The 18,042-nt window shown below is 44.7% G+C and overlaps 1 protein-coding gene across 10 annotated transcripts in view; it reads right to left on the reverse strand.

Annotated features, from left to right (window-relative positions):
* Window positions 1-18,042, reverse strand: part of FHOD3 (formin homology 2 domain containing 3) — a 462,688-nt gene that overhangs the window by 38,677 nt on the left and 405,969 nt on the right. For all 10 annotated transcript variants that reach the window (XM_038543473.1, XM_038543482.1, XM_038543483.1 and 7 more), the window contains one exon: window positions 9,616-9,774. In XM_038543473.1, coding sequence (XP_038399401.1) covers window positions 9,616-9,774 — 159 coding nt within the window. The remainder of the gene's footprint in view (window positions 1-9,615; window positions 9,775-18,042) is intronic.

Here is an 18,042-nt window from a genome sequence, read left to right on the forward strand (position 1 = left end):
AACTTGCCCTACATTTTCTGGGTCTTGTACATGAAGGACATTCTAGACAAAAAAGGGGGATGGGAGGTGAGACAAAAGGGAAAGCAGAAAATAGAAGGTTAGAGAGTGGCTCCCTGTTCCTAGGAAAGAATAAAATTTGTCAAGACTATATAAGAACTCAGACTAGCTTTTGCATATGGGGCATACTATAATTTTAATTGTTTTAAATATTTAAGCTATATTTCAAATTTTAGGTAGCAAAGAAAGTACTCTTCTTCTTCTCGTTCTTCCTCTTCTTCTTATTCCTCTTCCTCTTCCTATTTTTTTTTTAAAGAGAGAGAAAGGTAGGGAAGAACAGAGGGAGAGGAAGAGGGAGAGAAAGAATCCCAAGCAGACTTCAGGCCTGGCACAGAACCTGCTGTTGGGCTCAATTTCACCACCCTGATATCATGATCTGAGCTGAAACCAAGAGTCAGACACTTAACTACTGAGCCTTCAAATGAAAACACTTTAAATAATATCAGATCCAAGTCTGTTGAGCAAAAATAATGATGGTATTTATGAAGAGTAATACCTACCAATGAATGAAAAAAGTTATCTTTTGCTTCTATTTATTTCTGGTTAATTAATGATGGAAGGCAGTGGAGGCAAAAAGTCCTCCAAAAGATTAGGATTCTTGTAGGTTCAAATTCCTCAGTGATTATAAGAAGTAATTTAAAAGAAGGTAAAAGCTCCCATTAGGTAATATTTCACAAACAACATAATTAAAGGTAAGGGGTCATTATTTTTCTCTAATTTTTCCTTCTCCAGCATTGTGCCACACTTCTTGGTAACTTATGTTAATTCATTAATTCTAAATGGCTTTTGTCACTGTTCTACAAAAGCAAGCATCTGCATAGAAGCAGAAGGAGCTCTGGTTCTGGGAAAGATGGAGTAGACATATTCCCTCCTGTCTCAGTGAATGCAACTATACACCCTGGACAGCATGAATGGAGCCACTATTTGAAGACTAAAAATTACACAGTGGCAGGTGGATTGTAGAAGACCATCAGAATTGGAAGTTCAACCCAACTGGTGATGAGTTGACCACTTGTCCTCTGGTACTCCACAGCCTGAGCTCAGGTCCCCAAACCTGGAAGAGGGTATCGGGTGCAGACAGAGAGAGCTCCAGTGGAATCCTCTAGTGCTGACTTGAGGAGTGGGAAATGAGTCTCCTAGTAGTGACAGCAGTGACAGCGGGGGCTGGCAGCCACCTATAGCTCTGGGGGAGGGAACCTTCCTCTCCAATCAGTGGGGCTGTAGTCCCAACAGGGCCAGACAAAGGGAGTAGACAGGGTAAATCCTGAGGTTTTATTGTTCTCCAGCTAGGCTATCTTTTCCTCTTCAGTCCAAGAGTGGCTCTGTCACTTCCTTTTGATTAAAAGAATTGAAGAAAAGATAATAAAGAATGTACATTTTGGCTTTACTTTGTTCCTTTAAATTCTTTGTACAAGGTAATAGCAGTTTTCCTCCAAATAAGGCAATCCCATGTGATGGGCCCATGTCCCCAGGCACATGCTGTCTCCCTTTGGCTTGGCGCCAGACATGGGCACAGTCACAGAAAGTACATGGCAAAGTGAGACAACTAAGCTCCAGCTTTTAGCCAGAGGACCAAAAAGGAAGGCCCCAGGGAACTAGAGAGTATCAGGGAGGTTGGGGAAAATGAAGAGCCTGGCAAAACAAGTGTAAAACATTCTTCAAGAATTTCTGGGGTCATCCCTGAGCTGTTAATGTGTGAACCTGACCTTAAACATTGTATCAAAGACCCTGAAAACTGAGCTGACACTGGAACCATAGTCCAAAAGAGGCAGGTCAGAACCTGTGGCCCCAACCCAAGCAAGTGGGGCAATAATCTTCATTTTTTTTTAATGAGACTAGAATTACCCAATACAAAAACTACACAAAGATACTACAACTGCAGCCCAAATCCCTGAGGAATCTAGATGCAAAAATCCTTAACAAAACTATTTTTAACTATGTAAAAGTCAATATATTCAGATACATAAACATTACTGTATTTTATAAAGTTTTATAAAGTGACATATTAAAAGTAATGACCACAAGTTTGGTTCAGTACAAAAAAACAATCAATGCAATCAATCTACCAGATTAACAGTCCGAACAAGAAAATTCACATCATAATGTCAATAGATGCGAAGCCTGGATGGCTCTGTTGGTTGAGCATCTGACTCTTGATTTTGACTCAGGTCATGATCTCAGGGTCCTGGGATTCAGCCTAGCATTGGGCTCTGTGCTCAGTGGGGAGTCTGCTTGAGATTCTCTCCCTCTGCCCCTCTCACCAATATCTTCTCAATTAATCTTTAAAAAAAAAAACTTATGTGAATTGATGCAGAAACATTTTTAATAAAATTCAATATCCATACATAACAAAAAAATCTCAGCAACCCAGCAATAGAAGGAATCTCCTCCATCTGATAAATCACATTTATGAAAAACCTACATCTCATATCATGCTTAATGGTGACAGACTGAATACTTTCTAAGATTGGGAACACGACAGATTTATAACATTAAAAAAAGACATACAGATCAGAAAGGAAAAAGCATAACTATTCTTATCATAGACAGCATAGTTATCTATGTAAAAAAACTGAAGAATCTACAAAAAAATTGATGAAACTGTGAGTTTAACAATGTCATATGATTTAAGGTTAATACATTAAAAATCCATTTTATTTCTATATTGATAGTGAACAGTTATAAGCTGAAATTTTTTAAAGTCCTATTTATAAGAAAATTCTTAGATATAAATCCAACAAATCATGTGCCGGATCTGTAGGCTGGAAAATAAAAATACTGGTGAAAGCAATCAAAGACAATCTAAATAAATGGGGATATACCATGTTCCTGGACTGAAGACTCAATACAGTCAAGACGTTAATTTTCCCTAAACTGATCCATAAATCTAACTCAATTCTGATAAAAATACCATCATGATTTTTTTGTGGATATAGACAAGCTGGTCCTAAAAGTTATATGGCAAAACAGATGAACCAAAACCATTTTGAAAATGGTTAAGATCTACTATACAGCTATAGGAATAAGACAGGCCATGGGACAGGCACACGGATCATTAGGATAATACAGAAATAAATGTCAATATGGCCTAGTGATTTTGACCAAGGTGCAAAGGCAGTTCAATAGAGAAAGGATAGCATTTTCAACAAATGGTGTTGGAACTGGAATTCGTATGCAAAAAAAAAAAAAGAACCTCAAATCCACCCTTACACGTTAGACATAAAGTAACTCAAAGGAGATCACAAATCTAAAAGTCAAAGGTAATACTACAAAACTTTTAAAAGGAAAACTGAAAAGGAAATTTTTGTGACCCATGTTAGGGCAATGAACTCCTAGACATGATACCAAAAAAGAATAGGTTGAGAATTGGAACTTCATCCAAGTTAAAAACTTTTCTCTCTTGTGCAACAAATAGTGAAAGACACTGTGAAGAGAACCAAAAGACCAATTACAGTTCCTCAAAGGTTAGATTTACCAACCATATGACCCAGCAATTCCATTTGTAGGTAGTGACACTAGAACAATGAAAACTTATGTTCACATAAAAACTTGTATGTGAGTGTAGCAGCTTTATTGACAATTGCCAAAAACTAGACCAAGTTACATAATCCTTCAACAGATGAACAGACCAACTGTGGTACATCCCTGTAATGCAGTGGTGCTCAGCAATAATAAGGGACCAACAACAGATACACGCTACCACTTGGATGATCTCAAAAACATCAATCATGCTGGGGGAAAGAAGCCAGTCTTAAAAGGTTAGACACTGCATGGTTCCATTTATGTGACATTCTCGAAAAGACAAAACCATAGTCATGGGAAGAGATCAGTCATTACCAGAGGCAACAGGTGGGTGAAGGAAATGACTAGAAAGAGCTAGCACAATACGTCTTCTGGGACATAGGACTGTTCTGAATCATGACTACAGTGGCCACTACACGAATTTATAGATCTTAAAAGTTATAGAGCTGGACACCAATACAAGCCAATTTTCCTCTATATTGATGTAAAAAATGAAAAATAAAAAACAAAGAACTGGACAAGACAGCATAATCCACAAATGACACAAACATTCACATGATTGTGATTCAGGATATATCTGGGTGGGGTGGCTGGCATCCTGGGTCTGATGAGAGAGTCCTCAGGGCTGGTCATTTCTGTAGTTTCTCAGAAGCCAGTGATGCCAACCACACTGAAGACATGTTTCTGTGCTTTAGTCATGGTGACATTCCAGAAGGGGAACCTAGATACCTCCTCTTCCAACATCCCCTTCATCGTGGCCCTACCATTGACAGCGTGTGGAGAGAATCTGAGCAGCAAGGCACATGGGCAGGAACAATGCTCCTTGCTCCCCCAAAGGCTCAAGCCCTTGCTCCCACCTGTCCACACACCAGATGGTATTAAAAAATAACCAAAACAATCTGAGCAGATGTCACTTCCTTAAAAACATCCAGGATCTGAACCCAACGAGCCTTCAAAACCAAAACTAAATTTGGATTTTAAGTTTCTTACTGCTTAAATTGTTTTAAGCATGTATGAGAATTCCAAAACAAAGAAATTGTCAACACTTTCCTCCTTTCTCAGAAGGCATTTTCCTGCAATGATTTTTAGCTGCTTCTTTCATTTGGGAAAGTAATCAAACACTCTTACTTTTGTTTTTTACTTCTCTGACTAATTTAAACCATTTGTTCACCGCTGAAGATTTATGAGGTTGCCATCTGCCAGTTTATTTCCCTTTATTTTTTTTACACATCCCTGGTAATAAAAATAGCTGTAAGACAGGGAAGGGCAGGTTGCAGCCACCTTCGATGAGCTGATGGCCCTTTCTTTCCATGAGCAGAGGATAAGGGGATGAGCATGAAGAGGTACCTTCAGTTTGCTCTTCCACCATGTCTGTGAATTTCTTGATGATTTTATGGTCACCATTTGGTTTCACCAGGAAAAACACATCAAACAAAACTACTACGTGATAATCTCTCTTTTCTTTCTTTTCTTGCTTTCTCCCAGACAGTGTCCCACTAGCACTGCTTTAAGTAGCTTTGCTCGGTTATCTGAAAACTATATTTCAGAGAAAAATGGACAAGTCCCATTTTTTATGAACCCAAATGCTCTTGGGCTCGGCCATCTCGTTCACCTACAGATATGACTGTAACGAATAATTATTCTGCCCCGGGAGTTTTGAACAGAACCCTGGCTAGAGCTCTGGGTAAGAATCTAGCAAAGGGACTTTGCTAGAAAGGTGGACCTCTCAGAGCTGAGGCTCGTTTGTGAACAACTTGCCTTCTCTCGTGAGTCACAGCTTTCTTTTCATGCACTTCTTACGCAGGGATTGTTTTTCTTTATTTCTTAAGGTATCTCGATCATATTTTCTTTCATTTTTGTGACTACTGAATGAGGTATGTAAGACAGAAATTATTGCATCAAATTTGCACATGAAGTGTTTGCCCAAAGGTAGGTCGGATCAACCAAGGCAGAGCTGGGGAGCCACCAAGGGGCTGCTCCTACTTTCCGAGCGCCATTTCCACAATTCATGGCCATTCGCCCAGAAGCGTAAAATCACCACGTGGCTAAGGTACGTAGCTGCGGGGATTTTATGGTTCCCTGGCACTGCCGATTGACCATGGCTCTGGGGCCCAGGCTCATCTGTGTGTCCACCACCCGCCACGCCCAGACAGGGGATGCATAGCACAAATGGCCTGAAAAGGTGCTATAGTTTTGTATATGCAGCCTAAGTAAGGGACCTTCTGTTTCTAGGATGCTGGCAGGCCTGCCAGCCAGAGTGAGCCAAGTTAAGTGTCATTTGGGACCATCCAATTGTGTGACTCTATAGATACAGATGATAAAACTTAGAAAACTAAGAGAAAAAAGGAAAACCCCTCATACTCCACTTGTGATAAGCTGATGACATTTTATTTGGAAAAAATATCATGAATACTATTTGGAGATGGCCCCAAAATGTGCTCTAAAGTTTAATATCCTTATGAAAAATTACTTCCTTAATGAAATTAGTGAACCACTCTCTCAGGTTTTCATGACAAAGCTGGATATATATTGCTGGGTTGCTAAGCAAAGGCACAGGATATAATTTAATACATCCTAATCACGTTTGGTACAGAGGTTTCAAATGGCCCCGTTAAGCTGTGGTGCCATGCTACAGTGCCTGCGTCCAAGAAGCAGACAGTTTGTTTGGCAAAAGGCCCTTGAGGCATAAGCTGGAAATCTTATTAGTAAAGATCTGCAAGTACACAGCTTCCATCTCTTCTCAGTCCTGACTTAGCTCTTGAACAACAAGCCTAGAGAGTAAGTTCTGGGTAGTGGCTCAGGACATGGATCTAGACCAGCTATGCCCTCCACCCAGGTCCTGCCAACAATGGCCAGAGACGGCAGGTGACAGACGAGTGTGTCTGGTTTCCACTGGACTCTTCTCATCATGACCGCCCAGAACTGAAAAGTATCCACAATCTCCCTGAATTCACAGGGACAGCCTTCAGATCAGGTATTCTCAGCTGGGAGGATTTTGCCCTCAGGGCACATCTGACAAAGCTGAAGACATTTTTGGCTGTCACCACTCAGGTGGTACCCCTGGCCTCTTGTGGGCGGAGGCCAGGGAAGCTGCTAACCATCCTACAATGTCTAGGATAGCTCCCACAACAAGGTACCATCCAATCCAGAACATCAGTAGGGACACAGATGGGAAACCGTTTTGATAAAAACTGTGATTAAAAAAATGTGCCACCCCATGTGCTGCTGTGACTCAGGACGACACAATGAACTCTCAGGAAGGAAGGGTTCAGTGTTGTTTCCTATGGCTGTGTCCTCTCTCTGTAAACCATTCCAGGTCAGCTACTTCCGGGGACACACTGTAGGTGGCACTGTGAGGCGGAACTGCTCGCCTCAGGAGTCTTCTCACTAACCTTTCAGATTCCCTCGTATTCTTTTTGTCACAGGAGCCCGGGCCCAGATGACCCTCCATCCCCAAGGCCCGTGGTCTTCACTTCAGACTCAGGCTCAGGCTCTCAAGCTCCTGCTTCCGGCCGACTTTGCACGGGCCTGCGGAGCCCAGGCACAGACTGCCATCGGGACTCTCCTGTCTTCGAGCCGGGAAACTAATAGTTACACCTCACGAGCATCGGTGTAGCGCACCTGGCTTGTGCCTGGCCCCCAGAAAGAAAGCTATGGAAGTCACTAAGCTTAACGCTGCTTTGTCATTCCTATACCCTTCATGGCCCTGCATTGCCACCATTATAGCCCTTCTTGGATCGAAAAGCTCCTCCCTGGAAACCAGTCAGGAAAAGAAAGGGATTTGCATTATTCTAAAATTGAAGTGACTTACTGTATCTGAAACTTTCCTTACCTAGGGAGAGCTACATTTCAGGAAAGAACAAAGGCTGGATCCAAAGGAATCAATCTCTCCTGACGGACTTTCAAGTTCCCATGACAAGGAGGGGAAATATTTTGAAAAGGGGAAGATGTCATTTTTCCCTTTCATCAGGCTGGCTCTGGCTGCATTCGAAGCTTCTCTTTGTATGAATCTGAAGCTTTTGCAGTCTCCAAAAGGCACTGTTAAGTAAATAGGATGGCTGGAATGTGTGCTAGGGCCTACCACGTAGTTCATCTTAGATGAAAGACACGTGGTGCTTGGTTCATCCAGGTTGGCAGCTCCCACCTGCCTAGTGGCCAGGCAATGCTCATCTCTTCCCTCGCTTTTCCTGGTGCCCCAGAGAGGGACTGCCTCACACTGAGGCCAGTCTTGCCACCTTTTCACTGTCTGAAGGCTGCCTCAACGTCCCTCTCTGCATTTGCCTCCTGTCTCCTGCTCTCTCCTTTATACCCCTGTCTCAGCCTGCCGTGTGGCCACTTAGATATATTCACCTGCTCTGGTACCTGGCCTGACTCCAGGCCTGACTCCAGGGCTCAGGGCTCAATTTCCTCTGCAGCAAGAAAGCAAATGCATGCTATACCTTGTACCTGGCCTGGCACACGCTGTGTGTGTGTTTCTCAGAGTAGAGCTATTCAGGCCTTGCACTGGCTTCCTAGGGTTGCCACACAAAGTAGCACAAAGCTGGGTGGTTTAAAATAACAGAATTCTCTCAGTCTGAGAGACTGTAAGTCTGACATCAAGGTGTCAGCAGGGTGGTGTTCTCTCTGAAGGCTCTAGAGGGGATTTCTCCCCTCACCTCTTCCTAGCTTCTGGCAGTTGCAGGTGATCCTTGGTGTCCTGGGCTTGTAAATGCATCACTACAATCGCTGCCCTTTTATCACATGGCTGTCTCGCGTGTGTGTGTGTGTCCCTGTGTTTTCTCTCTTCACAGGAGGCATTCCCCTCTCTGTGTCTCTGTCCAAACTTCCCTCTTCTTATAAGGACATTTGTCACTGGAGGAGGGCCAACCCCAATTGAATATGACCTTATCTTGATTGCCTCTCCCAAGACCCTGTTTCCAAATAAGGTCACATTCTGAGTTTGTGGACATGGATTTTTGAAGGGACACTACTAACTCAGTATAAGCCTCTAGGAGCACAATCATTCCTGTGGGAGCCTCTTCTTTCCAAAGCACAGAGGTATGCCCACCCTGCTAGGGTCAGACCCACCTGGCTCCATGGCCCCCACTGCTCCTTTCCACACTTGGGGCCATGGGCAAGCCTCACATCATGGCCCTGGGCCCCTCCTCACTGTCAGGGGCTCATTCTCCCTTTGTAGCCGGTCTTCCCTGGTCCTGTCCACTCTCCAGTCCCTCAGATAAGACTGTGCATGAATGAACCTCAACTATGGGAAGGCTTTAAAGGGACCCAGGGCTCCTTGTCACCCAACACCACAAAGCAGTGTCCTCATATCCCCACAGTGAACTGGTGAGTCCCAGGCTATACTGCCCATCTGGAGGAATCTGTGTGCTGGGCTACTTGCTCCAGTCACCCTTTTTTCATTATTAGAAGATGAGCTTTAACTTGCTGTAAAGTGGCAGCAGCCCATGGTGGGCTACCAGAACGGGGCCTGGTAGCAGAGCACTGAAGCTGGCAAGCCATGTGGTCACAGCAAGTGACCCATCTCCCTCCACTGCTGCCATTCAGGTCACCAACTGCTAAAGGCACGGGTGGCATAGGGGTTCTCTAGTTTATCACCCAAAAGCCATCTCTACATATCCCACTGAGCACCAAGAAAGAAACAAAGTCATTCACACAGATGTGAACACACGCTGAAAGCCCTACTTGTGAAACTGTCCTTTAAGTATGTTCAGTTGGCAGTGACATGAAAGACCCTACCAGTCCCCGTCAGGAGGCCAGCCTAGACTTCTTCTGTGCCGAGGTAGGTGAGTGTGGTCAGAAGACAGGCAGCAAATGAGCCAGAGAGTGAGGATCACTGAACTTCATAGGCCAAGTGGGGCTCCCCGCCACAACCCAGAAGTTTCAAAAAATGTGAGAATTATTAACATTATTCAGAGTCTGGCTGAAACAGAAAAATGGCAAGCCACCCTGTGGAGAAAGTCATATTGGATGCAGTAATGCTTTACATATGGGACATGTTAGCAGAACACAAATAATGCCTGATAGAGCTTCTCTTACCTCAATTCCTTCTTTGTTTAAGGCATATTCATCAAAATTCAAAATGGCTATCTTAATCGTTCTTGGAGGAGGCAGCACGGTCAGACCAATATTAATGGCATTGCTCCTCTTGGGGTCCAGGACGATGACCTCCTGCCTTTTTCCATCTGCAGCAGTTTTCTTGGTGATAAAATAAGGAGAATCCAAGATTAGTGCATCATCTTTGGTCCTTTCTGTGTTTCATTATTAAAAGCAAACTCACTTCTTATTTAGAGATGAAAACACATGGCCCCGATCCAGCTCAGGGAAGGACTGGCTACTGCTCAGCACAGAAGAAAGAGATCAAGGATTAGCTCTGAGAAGCCGCCAAGCACGGGTCAGCAGTGGAACTTCGCGAGTCAGACACATTACAAAATAAAATTGATTTTCCTTCAATTGGGAAAAATGTGATATTTGGCAAGGAAAAAAACCTGTTTTTTTCCATAGAAGCAGTGGAAACAAAACTAAAACCTCTCAGAGCTCCCTTCCTGCAGGCTGCAAGGTGTCGGAATGTGCCTTGGTTGGCCCTAGCGCACACGGTATGAGCCCAGAGATGGAGACAGTCAGTACACATGCCGAGACGAGAGGAGTGACGAGGAGAATCCAACAGGGCTGGCCAGTCGGCCCCTCTGCATCCCCCGCTGCTAGCGTCTCATGGCTCCTCTCACTATTTCAACATCCTGTGCCCTGCCAACAGAGCACCTGCCACATTCCCACACCAGGGTGGCTGCCCACTGGGTAGGTGAAGAGGGGCCTTCAGAGGCAGGGAAACAGAAGGGAACCTGCTCAAGAAGAATGAGGGATGAATGGGAACAGGGGCCAAAGAGGGGAACAGGTATCCTCACAAAGCCCTTGCATGTATGGCTTCCCTGCTGACCTTGGTGCTCCTTGGGGACAGGCCCTGGGCTGGTACGAGACCAGAGCCTAACAAGTATGTGAGCTGGTAAGCCAATGAGTGCCAGGGCCAGGATGACAAGGCCTTCCATTTTCCCCCTCAGCTCTCCAGGAGTTAAGGGTGGGTGGACATGGGGGCATGTGGAAGAGATCCAGCTCAGCAAGCCTCCTGTTCGTGCTCAGATTTCCCTTGAGACAAGGCAGAGCTGGGAGGATGACTATTTCCACTTACGTAATAAGCCCAGGATGACAATGATGAATAAGGCATCATGGATCTCCTGAAGGAAAAGATGTGTTCAGCACGATGGTGGGTGTGCTCCCAGTGGAAAAGGGCTCAGCAGTGGGGTACCTAACTTCCCTGGGGGTGGAGAGGGTCAGGTTTGGAGGATGGGCCCTAAAGAATGTCTAGGATGGAGCCTGGAACTGGGGAGTGAAGATAAGGAGAGGGGAAGTGGCTTTGTCTAGCTTGCTGGGAAGTACCAGGGAGGGAATGAGAGGTTTGGGGGGACACATGCAGGGGGCCTCGGAGCCAGCTGCTCCATTTCCTTGCAGGCAGGCCCAGCCAAGGGCCTGATAATGCTGACTGTCAGTCTCTTGTGTGGAGGCTGAGCTTTCTGGAGAAGCTGGCTTGCTATAGCACTGCAGGCTGGAAGCTGGCAAGGAGAAACAGACTGTGGTTCCTTAAGTCCTACTAAGCTCTTCCAAACTCAATTGCTAAAATTCTATTTTAAATCCTTAAATATGCATTTGGGAATAAATTAAAATTTCCTCACGAAGAAAACAGCTGAAAGCATCCCAGCTGTTTTGGGGCCTGGTGGCCAGGAAGAACAATTCTTGTGGGTGTGATCAGTTTTGAATGCCCAGGGACATGTGGCATAAAAGCATCCCCACTCTTCAGGGCAAACTTATCTCCAATATATTAAATCAAATAAGCTTATGGGGAGCCCCTGAAATGCAGCTTTCAAATCTAAGATAGTATTTTGTGTGTTGAAAGCTAAGGAACGAGAAAAGGTTTGGCAAAATGCTGAGCAGAGGCAACGAAGGGGAACTCAAGGATATGAGGCCTGGAGATGCTGCAGTAGACATCCGGTGAACATGAGGAATGGTGCCACGTAAGGAGGGCAGCATGCATGGCAGAAGGAGAGGCAAATACCCACAGCCAGGCTCCAGTACAGGAGGCAGGGATTTCCTGGGAATCATTAGCTCTTAGCCCCTCATCTATCTAGCCCCTCTCACTCCAAGAGCCTGGAAAGATGCCTAAGCAGACTCAGCCCAATCCAGCCTTTGTGCAAATGAGAAAAAGATGCTCCCTCTGGGGAGACACAGCCCCATGGCAAACAGCTGGAGAGAGAAGCACCACTCAGATTTCGGTCCTTTCCCCTTGGTCAGCATACATGTACAGCAAACAACCTGCAGACACCTACGTGATGGTTCTGAGCCTGACATGTCCATTTCCCCATTCCCAGAACCCGATGTACACCAGTGGGCACACCTACACACTCCCCTAGGAGTCAGGGAGAAGTAAGCCACTGAGTATCCTGAAATCACAGGGAGAGCTGTCCCCCAAAATGATGCCACGTGTTTTCAGAGCACGTCAACCCACTTGGTGAAGGAAAGAATAAGATTTAAAGTAATATCTGAAATTGAATTTTCCAATCTCTGGATCTTATCCAAGATGTATTTTAAATGCTGTTCTTTTTTTTTTAAATTTTTTTTTTTAATTTTTATTTATTTATGATAGTCACAGAGAGAGAGAGAGGCACAGAGACACAGGCAGAGGGAGAAGCAGGCTCCATGCACCGGGAGCCCAATGTGGGATTCGATCCCAGGTCTCCAGGATCGCGCCCTGGGCCAAAGGCAGGCGCCAAACCGCTGCGCCACCCAGGGATCCCTAAATGCTGTTCTTTATAATTAAAACAGACTCCAGTGGATGCTGCTGAGCACACAAGTGCCCCAGGATCCATTCTGCCTGAGACAAAGGAGGAGATCTTGTGGGGATGTCTGACTCTCTCCTTCCCTCCCACAATTACCTAGAGCGGCACCTGCAAGGGTGAGAGCCAGTTTTCTGTGCCAGGGAGCACATGTCTGTGTCTCAGGATGAGCAGTCATCAAGTCTGATCCATTCCAATTGTCTTTCTGTGGTCAAAGCCCCGGATCAGCAAATGTGACCTTCACGGTGTCCTTCCTGTGATAGAGTAACTATTTGCAGGGCCCTACATCTTAGAGCAGATGGTTCTAGAGAGTAGACCCCAACCCAGGAAGCTGACCACTAGGTGAATCTGGGGCTACAGGGAATGTCACAGCCCTCCCCACAAGCCTTACCAGTTAGCAATAACCTCTTAAATTGACTACCTCCTCTATACTTCTCAGAAATCCTGTAACTCTTGTGACCTTGGGTGCTGCTTATTTGAAGCCTTTTCCTGGAAGGGCTCACTTCTGCCTTCCTGGAAGCTAGATCTTCAGTCTTCTTGTACAGTTTGGGAAGAGGGAGTTGAATTGGCTTAGGGATCCCCCTGCTGACCCTTCTAAGGGGTCCCTGCTCGCCATGACAGCATCTCTTTCCATGGAGGGTAACCTCTTCTCTCACTAGTTTGGCCATCTATACCACTTCCCCTCACCCTGCAATCTTCTTGGCTGAATCAGAAACAAACAAAAGCCCTACATGGCATCCAGAGCTGAAGCTTTTCCCCAGAGACAGTATTTCTGGAAAGGCAACTGTTGGCCTGCTAGAAGATCCCTGATAGTTGGGGCTTCAGAAACATTGCTATTCTATATGTTAAGCATTGCTGTGTGGTTCTGAAACAAGAGTTTGATTTAACCAGCTTTCTGGAAGCAAAAACAGAACCCAGCGTCTTTCCAGGATACCCTGTACTCTTTAAAGACACAAGGTCCTCTTTTCCCTTAAACACCACTGGACATATTTGGAAAAATGGCATGTTCAGAGATAGCTCCACATTGCCTTACTACCACTTGCTTGTTGGGGCAACTATCTCACCCCAGAGTCCACCTTTCCTGTTTTCACTTTCCATTGAGTCCTAGTCTAGCATGCTGTGCCTAGGGCCTGGGCTCACAGGAGCCTCCTTCCATCCTTTCCTCCCTGAGAGTTCTTGAGACTTGCTGAGGTGGGGGACAGAGCTTTGACTGATTGACTTTTTTTTTAAATTTTTTATTTATTTATGATAGTCACAGAGAGAGAGAGAGAGAGAGAGGCAGAGACACAGGCAGAGGGAGAAGCAGGCTCCATGCACCGGGAGCCCAACGTGGGATTCGATCCCGGGTCTCCAGGATCGCGCCCTGGGCCAAAGGCAGGCGCCAAACCGCTGCGCCACCCAGGGATCCCTGACTGATTGACTTTTTATCAAAAAATAGAAGAAACAAAATATAATCCAAGGATCACATTCATTGACAGACTCAGGAGCCCTGAAAGGTAACTTCAGCTGGGATCTGACCATTTGTTGCTGTGTGACTTTGGCAAGTCCCTGGATATCTCTGTGCTTCAGTTTCCTCTCTGGTACATACCCCACAAAGTTTGCTGTGAGAATAAAATGAGACAATGGATGTAAAGCAGTGAGAACGATGCTTGGCCATGGCAGGCACTGTAGAAGTATTTGCTAAAACTATCAGCAGAGTATTACTGGTATTAGTACATGTACAGCACTTATGACAATGCTTGGGACATAGTGCTTTCTAAAAATTAGCTCTTACCTATTTCACCAATAGTGATTCCTGCTTATCATTTTTCCTCTATGGACATTTAAAAAATATGTGGTCTACCAATGTATACTTTTCATGACTAATGCATCTACCATGTTTACTGATCCAAGGCACCTACATACATAGGACATCAGATCAGATCAACGTCCCCACTCCGGAGAGTGATAGTTCCAGAGGGAAGTGTGGATTTGATACTCAATGTAGCCCATAAAGCTGCTTGCCGGGGACGTGGACACTTGCATGGGCCTTTGTGAATGATAGAAGATAGCTCATAGGCGTCTGTTACAGGCTACACAGACCCCCGGCATACAGGAGCCCAGCAAATGAGCACACCTTAGGTGGTACTAAAGATCTTGCAAAAAAACGTAGAGAACATCTTGGTTTCGGTTTTTAACCAAGACTATCATGGTGATTTGCACATGCCAAATTCCCTTCTGAAACTAACAGACTGGCCCCTAGGACTAATGCAAAGGGATGTTCTGGAGAAAGAACAGGAGATTCTCCTTTTCCAGAAGATGTAGCTGCCTCCATGACTGATGGCTGAATGGGTAACATTAAGTCACTACCACTAGGCTGGGAGAAATTTGACATCATGTATCGGAAACAGGCCTGATCAATCTACTGACAGTTTCTGAAGGAAAACCAGAAAATGTAGTTTTTTAAGACCAATGCTTTATAACTGTGGGTACACAAGAGAATTTTCAGAGATGCTGCTTCTATCCTCTGAGATTCTGATCTCCTCGGCGTGGAGCAGAGCATACCGATCATAGATGTTAAATAATCTCTCATGCAACTAGAGCCACCGACTTAGACTTTTTTTAAGTCTACAGCTCTTTTGAGACAGGATTGTCAAGTAGAAAGTTGTTCTTTCAAGAGGAATGCCATTTAAAAATAGGAAACAAAAGGCAAGGATAAGAGAACATTTCTTAAAATAGAAAAACAGTAACAGCGTCCTCCTGTCCATTCCAAGATGTAACAAGGACTGGTCCTGCCATTTTTATGAATGATGTAGGATAAAGTCCCAACAGCTATAGACAACACAGTGAGTTTTTATCGATGGTAAAAATGTGCCTGACATGCCCACCAAATGCCAAGCTCACATTCCAGTACAGGGAGCTAAGCTGTCAGTCACAGAGAGTCTTTCCACACTCAGGGGTAAAGCAGCTTGAGAGGCTCTGGGGTTGGATGCAGCTGACTCCGGAAGACACGGCCACACAGTCTGCCACAGCGAACACCAAGGAACCGCATCGTGGCTGTGGCTCTTGGAAATAAAACAGAAAACTTGACTCCACCTTTCCATACAGTCCTGGAGCTTCTGCCTGTGGCACACCACGGTGAGGAGGACCAAAGGCCAGAGGAGAACAACAGTGAAGGCACAAGCTTCCTCATGAGGGGCGAGTAGGAAATGAGAAGTGTGGTGGGGGGGAGAGGGGACGTGGGTGGTGGCGTCCCATCTGGGCAGGTAAATGGGGCTTGCTTCCCAGTTTCCTGATGCTGCCATGAAGAATCCCTCCTTTGAATTTTTAATTATTTTTTTAAAGATTTTATTTATTTATTAGAGACAGAGAGACAGACAGACAGACAGGCAGAGGGAGAAGCAGGCTCCACACAGGGAGCCCGATGTGGGACTCTATCCTGGGTCTCCAGGATCAGGCCCCAGGCTGAAGGCAGTGCTAAACCGCTGAGCCACCGGGGCTGCCCCCTCCTTTGAATTTTTAAAGACTGATTCTACTAGAAATGAAGGATGCAACCTTTAAAGAGTAGATATTCAGTATATAAAACTTGTCACCCCAAATGGTGCTATGACTGAATGTAGAAACTGCCCTAACAATGTGATCTCCCCCTAAGCTGGAGAACACTCCCATGAAACGCATAACCTCTCAAAATGCCTCTTGGCATCGCGGTCACAGCCCCTGGGTCTGGCTCAGTAAGGTACAGGCTTTGCAAGGATAAATCATTCCTCCTCACTCCCCGCTAACTGCCAAAAGGGTGACGCCATAGGATATTTTCAAAACTGTCTGTTGAGAAAGTGACAATGACAATGAGGCCATGACACAGATGTCATAAAGATGTGACAACTGTGGACTTCTCCTAAGTCCTATCACAAGGGAGACTCATACACATGGGCAAACATGAAGGCAACATTACCCAACGATGTCTAAACAAAGGCTGTAGTTAGGAATAGTGTTTGAGGAACTGGCCGGAATAGGCTTGCCTTATCGTGAAGTTTAGGAAAAAAAGTATTCATTCCCCAGTTCTTCTGCAGCAGTCTTCTATAGCTGAGGCCAGCTGCAAAACAGCTGCATTTCCAACATGGTAATGGAGTGTCTAGTACCCTAACCAGGAGACCCCGGAGAGAGCAAGAGAGTGCTCTTAATAATCATAGTAGGACAACAAGCATATATACCTGGGCCAACCTGGACGTACCAGATGTATGGTCATCCCACTTAAGTCCCCATGCTGGGTTTTGAATTTCCAGATAGAATTCAGGTTTTTTGAGGGTGATGTTAAGTAAAATAACATTTCTGCATGTCTTAAACTTGAATATAAGGTAGGAAAACTTTACTCTCATCTTGGGAGAGTAAAATGGAGTAGGGTAGTGGATACGGGAGTCAACATGGAAAGTGGGGGGAGGATCAATGCCCCTCTTCATTGGTGCCTCATTTTTCACTTTAACTCAATGGTGTACAACTTTGGTTGAGTCCCTGGGGGAGCTTTTAAAAATAACCCAGGCTGGGGCTCACCCAGACCAAATAAATCATTCTCTGAATTTTCTTAAAAAGCCACTGCTAACAGTTTCTGATATATTTCGAAATGTCAGGATAAATAAAGTTGAAAGAATTTCTCCAAACCCATTTTGGAGCTCCCTCCCCATGATAAACCTAATGAGCCCAAAAGAATAAGATAGTAAGTCCACAAGGCGGGGAGGACCAAGTCTCTTCCTTCTGATTTCCTCTTCCACTCCACACCTATCTCGGTCTGTCTGTAACGTAGGATATAAAAACTGCCTTTGGGTACAGGAAGAATTAGGCACATAGGTTGAAGATCACTTCTTAGGGGCTCCTCAGCATGATGTCAAGTCCACAGGGGTATTTCCCCATACCTCCAGGGGCTTTCTGCCCTGACAGCTTTCTCTAGGGTCATTCCTATGATCTCCTATGTGACTCACCACATCTTAGACCAGCAGTAGAAACACAACATGATGATATTTAGCACAGGATTTCTGCCTTTCTCCACAAAACATAATTAAAGTCATCTTACTAAAAAGCTATATATATTTCCTGCTGAGAGAGAAAAATAGGTCCAGTTCCAAAAACTATTTGGAAAGGACATAGAAAAGCATATTTTTCTGTTCTTATTTCCACTAAGTGGTCACCCAGCCTTGGATCTGGAACATGAATCTTTATTTGGGGAAGGATTGGCCTGGATGGTCATTAGCATGTTCTGGAACTCTGGTCCAGTATAAGTCTTCTGACAAAAACCAAAATCAATTCTCTTTGCTCTGTGCTGGCCTATGAAGTCTATTTCATTTTATTTGTGTTGCTTTCTATTGTGTTTAATGAAAAACTTCTCACAAGCCAGAATTCGGAAGTGGCAGTTTACAGCTGTGTTATATGAAAATCACAGCCAAGGATTAGAAATAGAAGTAAAATTGGTTATATCTGTGTTGCTAATGTCCATATAAGGGATTCAACTTTCCAGTGTGATGTATTTTCATCTTAAGGTGCATTTTCACCCTTTGTAACATTTGTAAATTAGTTCCTGCTCACATTTCCTATGCCCCCACCCCTGAGAACAAAG

This window comes from Canis lupus, chromosome 7 (genome assembly GCF_011100685.1).
Source record: "Canis lupus familiaris isolate Mischka breed German Shepherd chromosome 7, alternate assembly UU_Cfam_GSD_1.0, whole genome shotgun sequence".
NCBI classification, from domain to species: domain Eukaryota; kingdom Metazoa; phylum Chordata; class Mammalia; order Carnivora; family Canidae; genus Canis; species Canis lupus.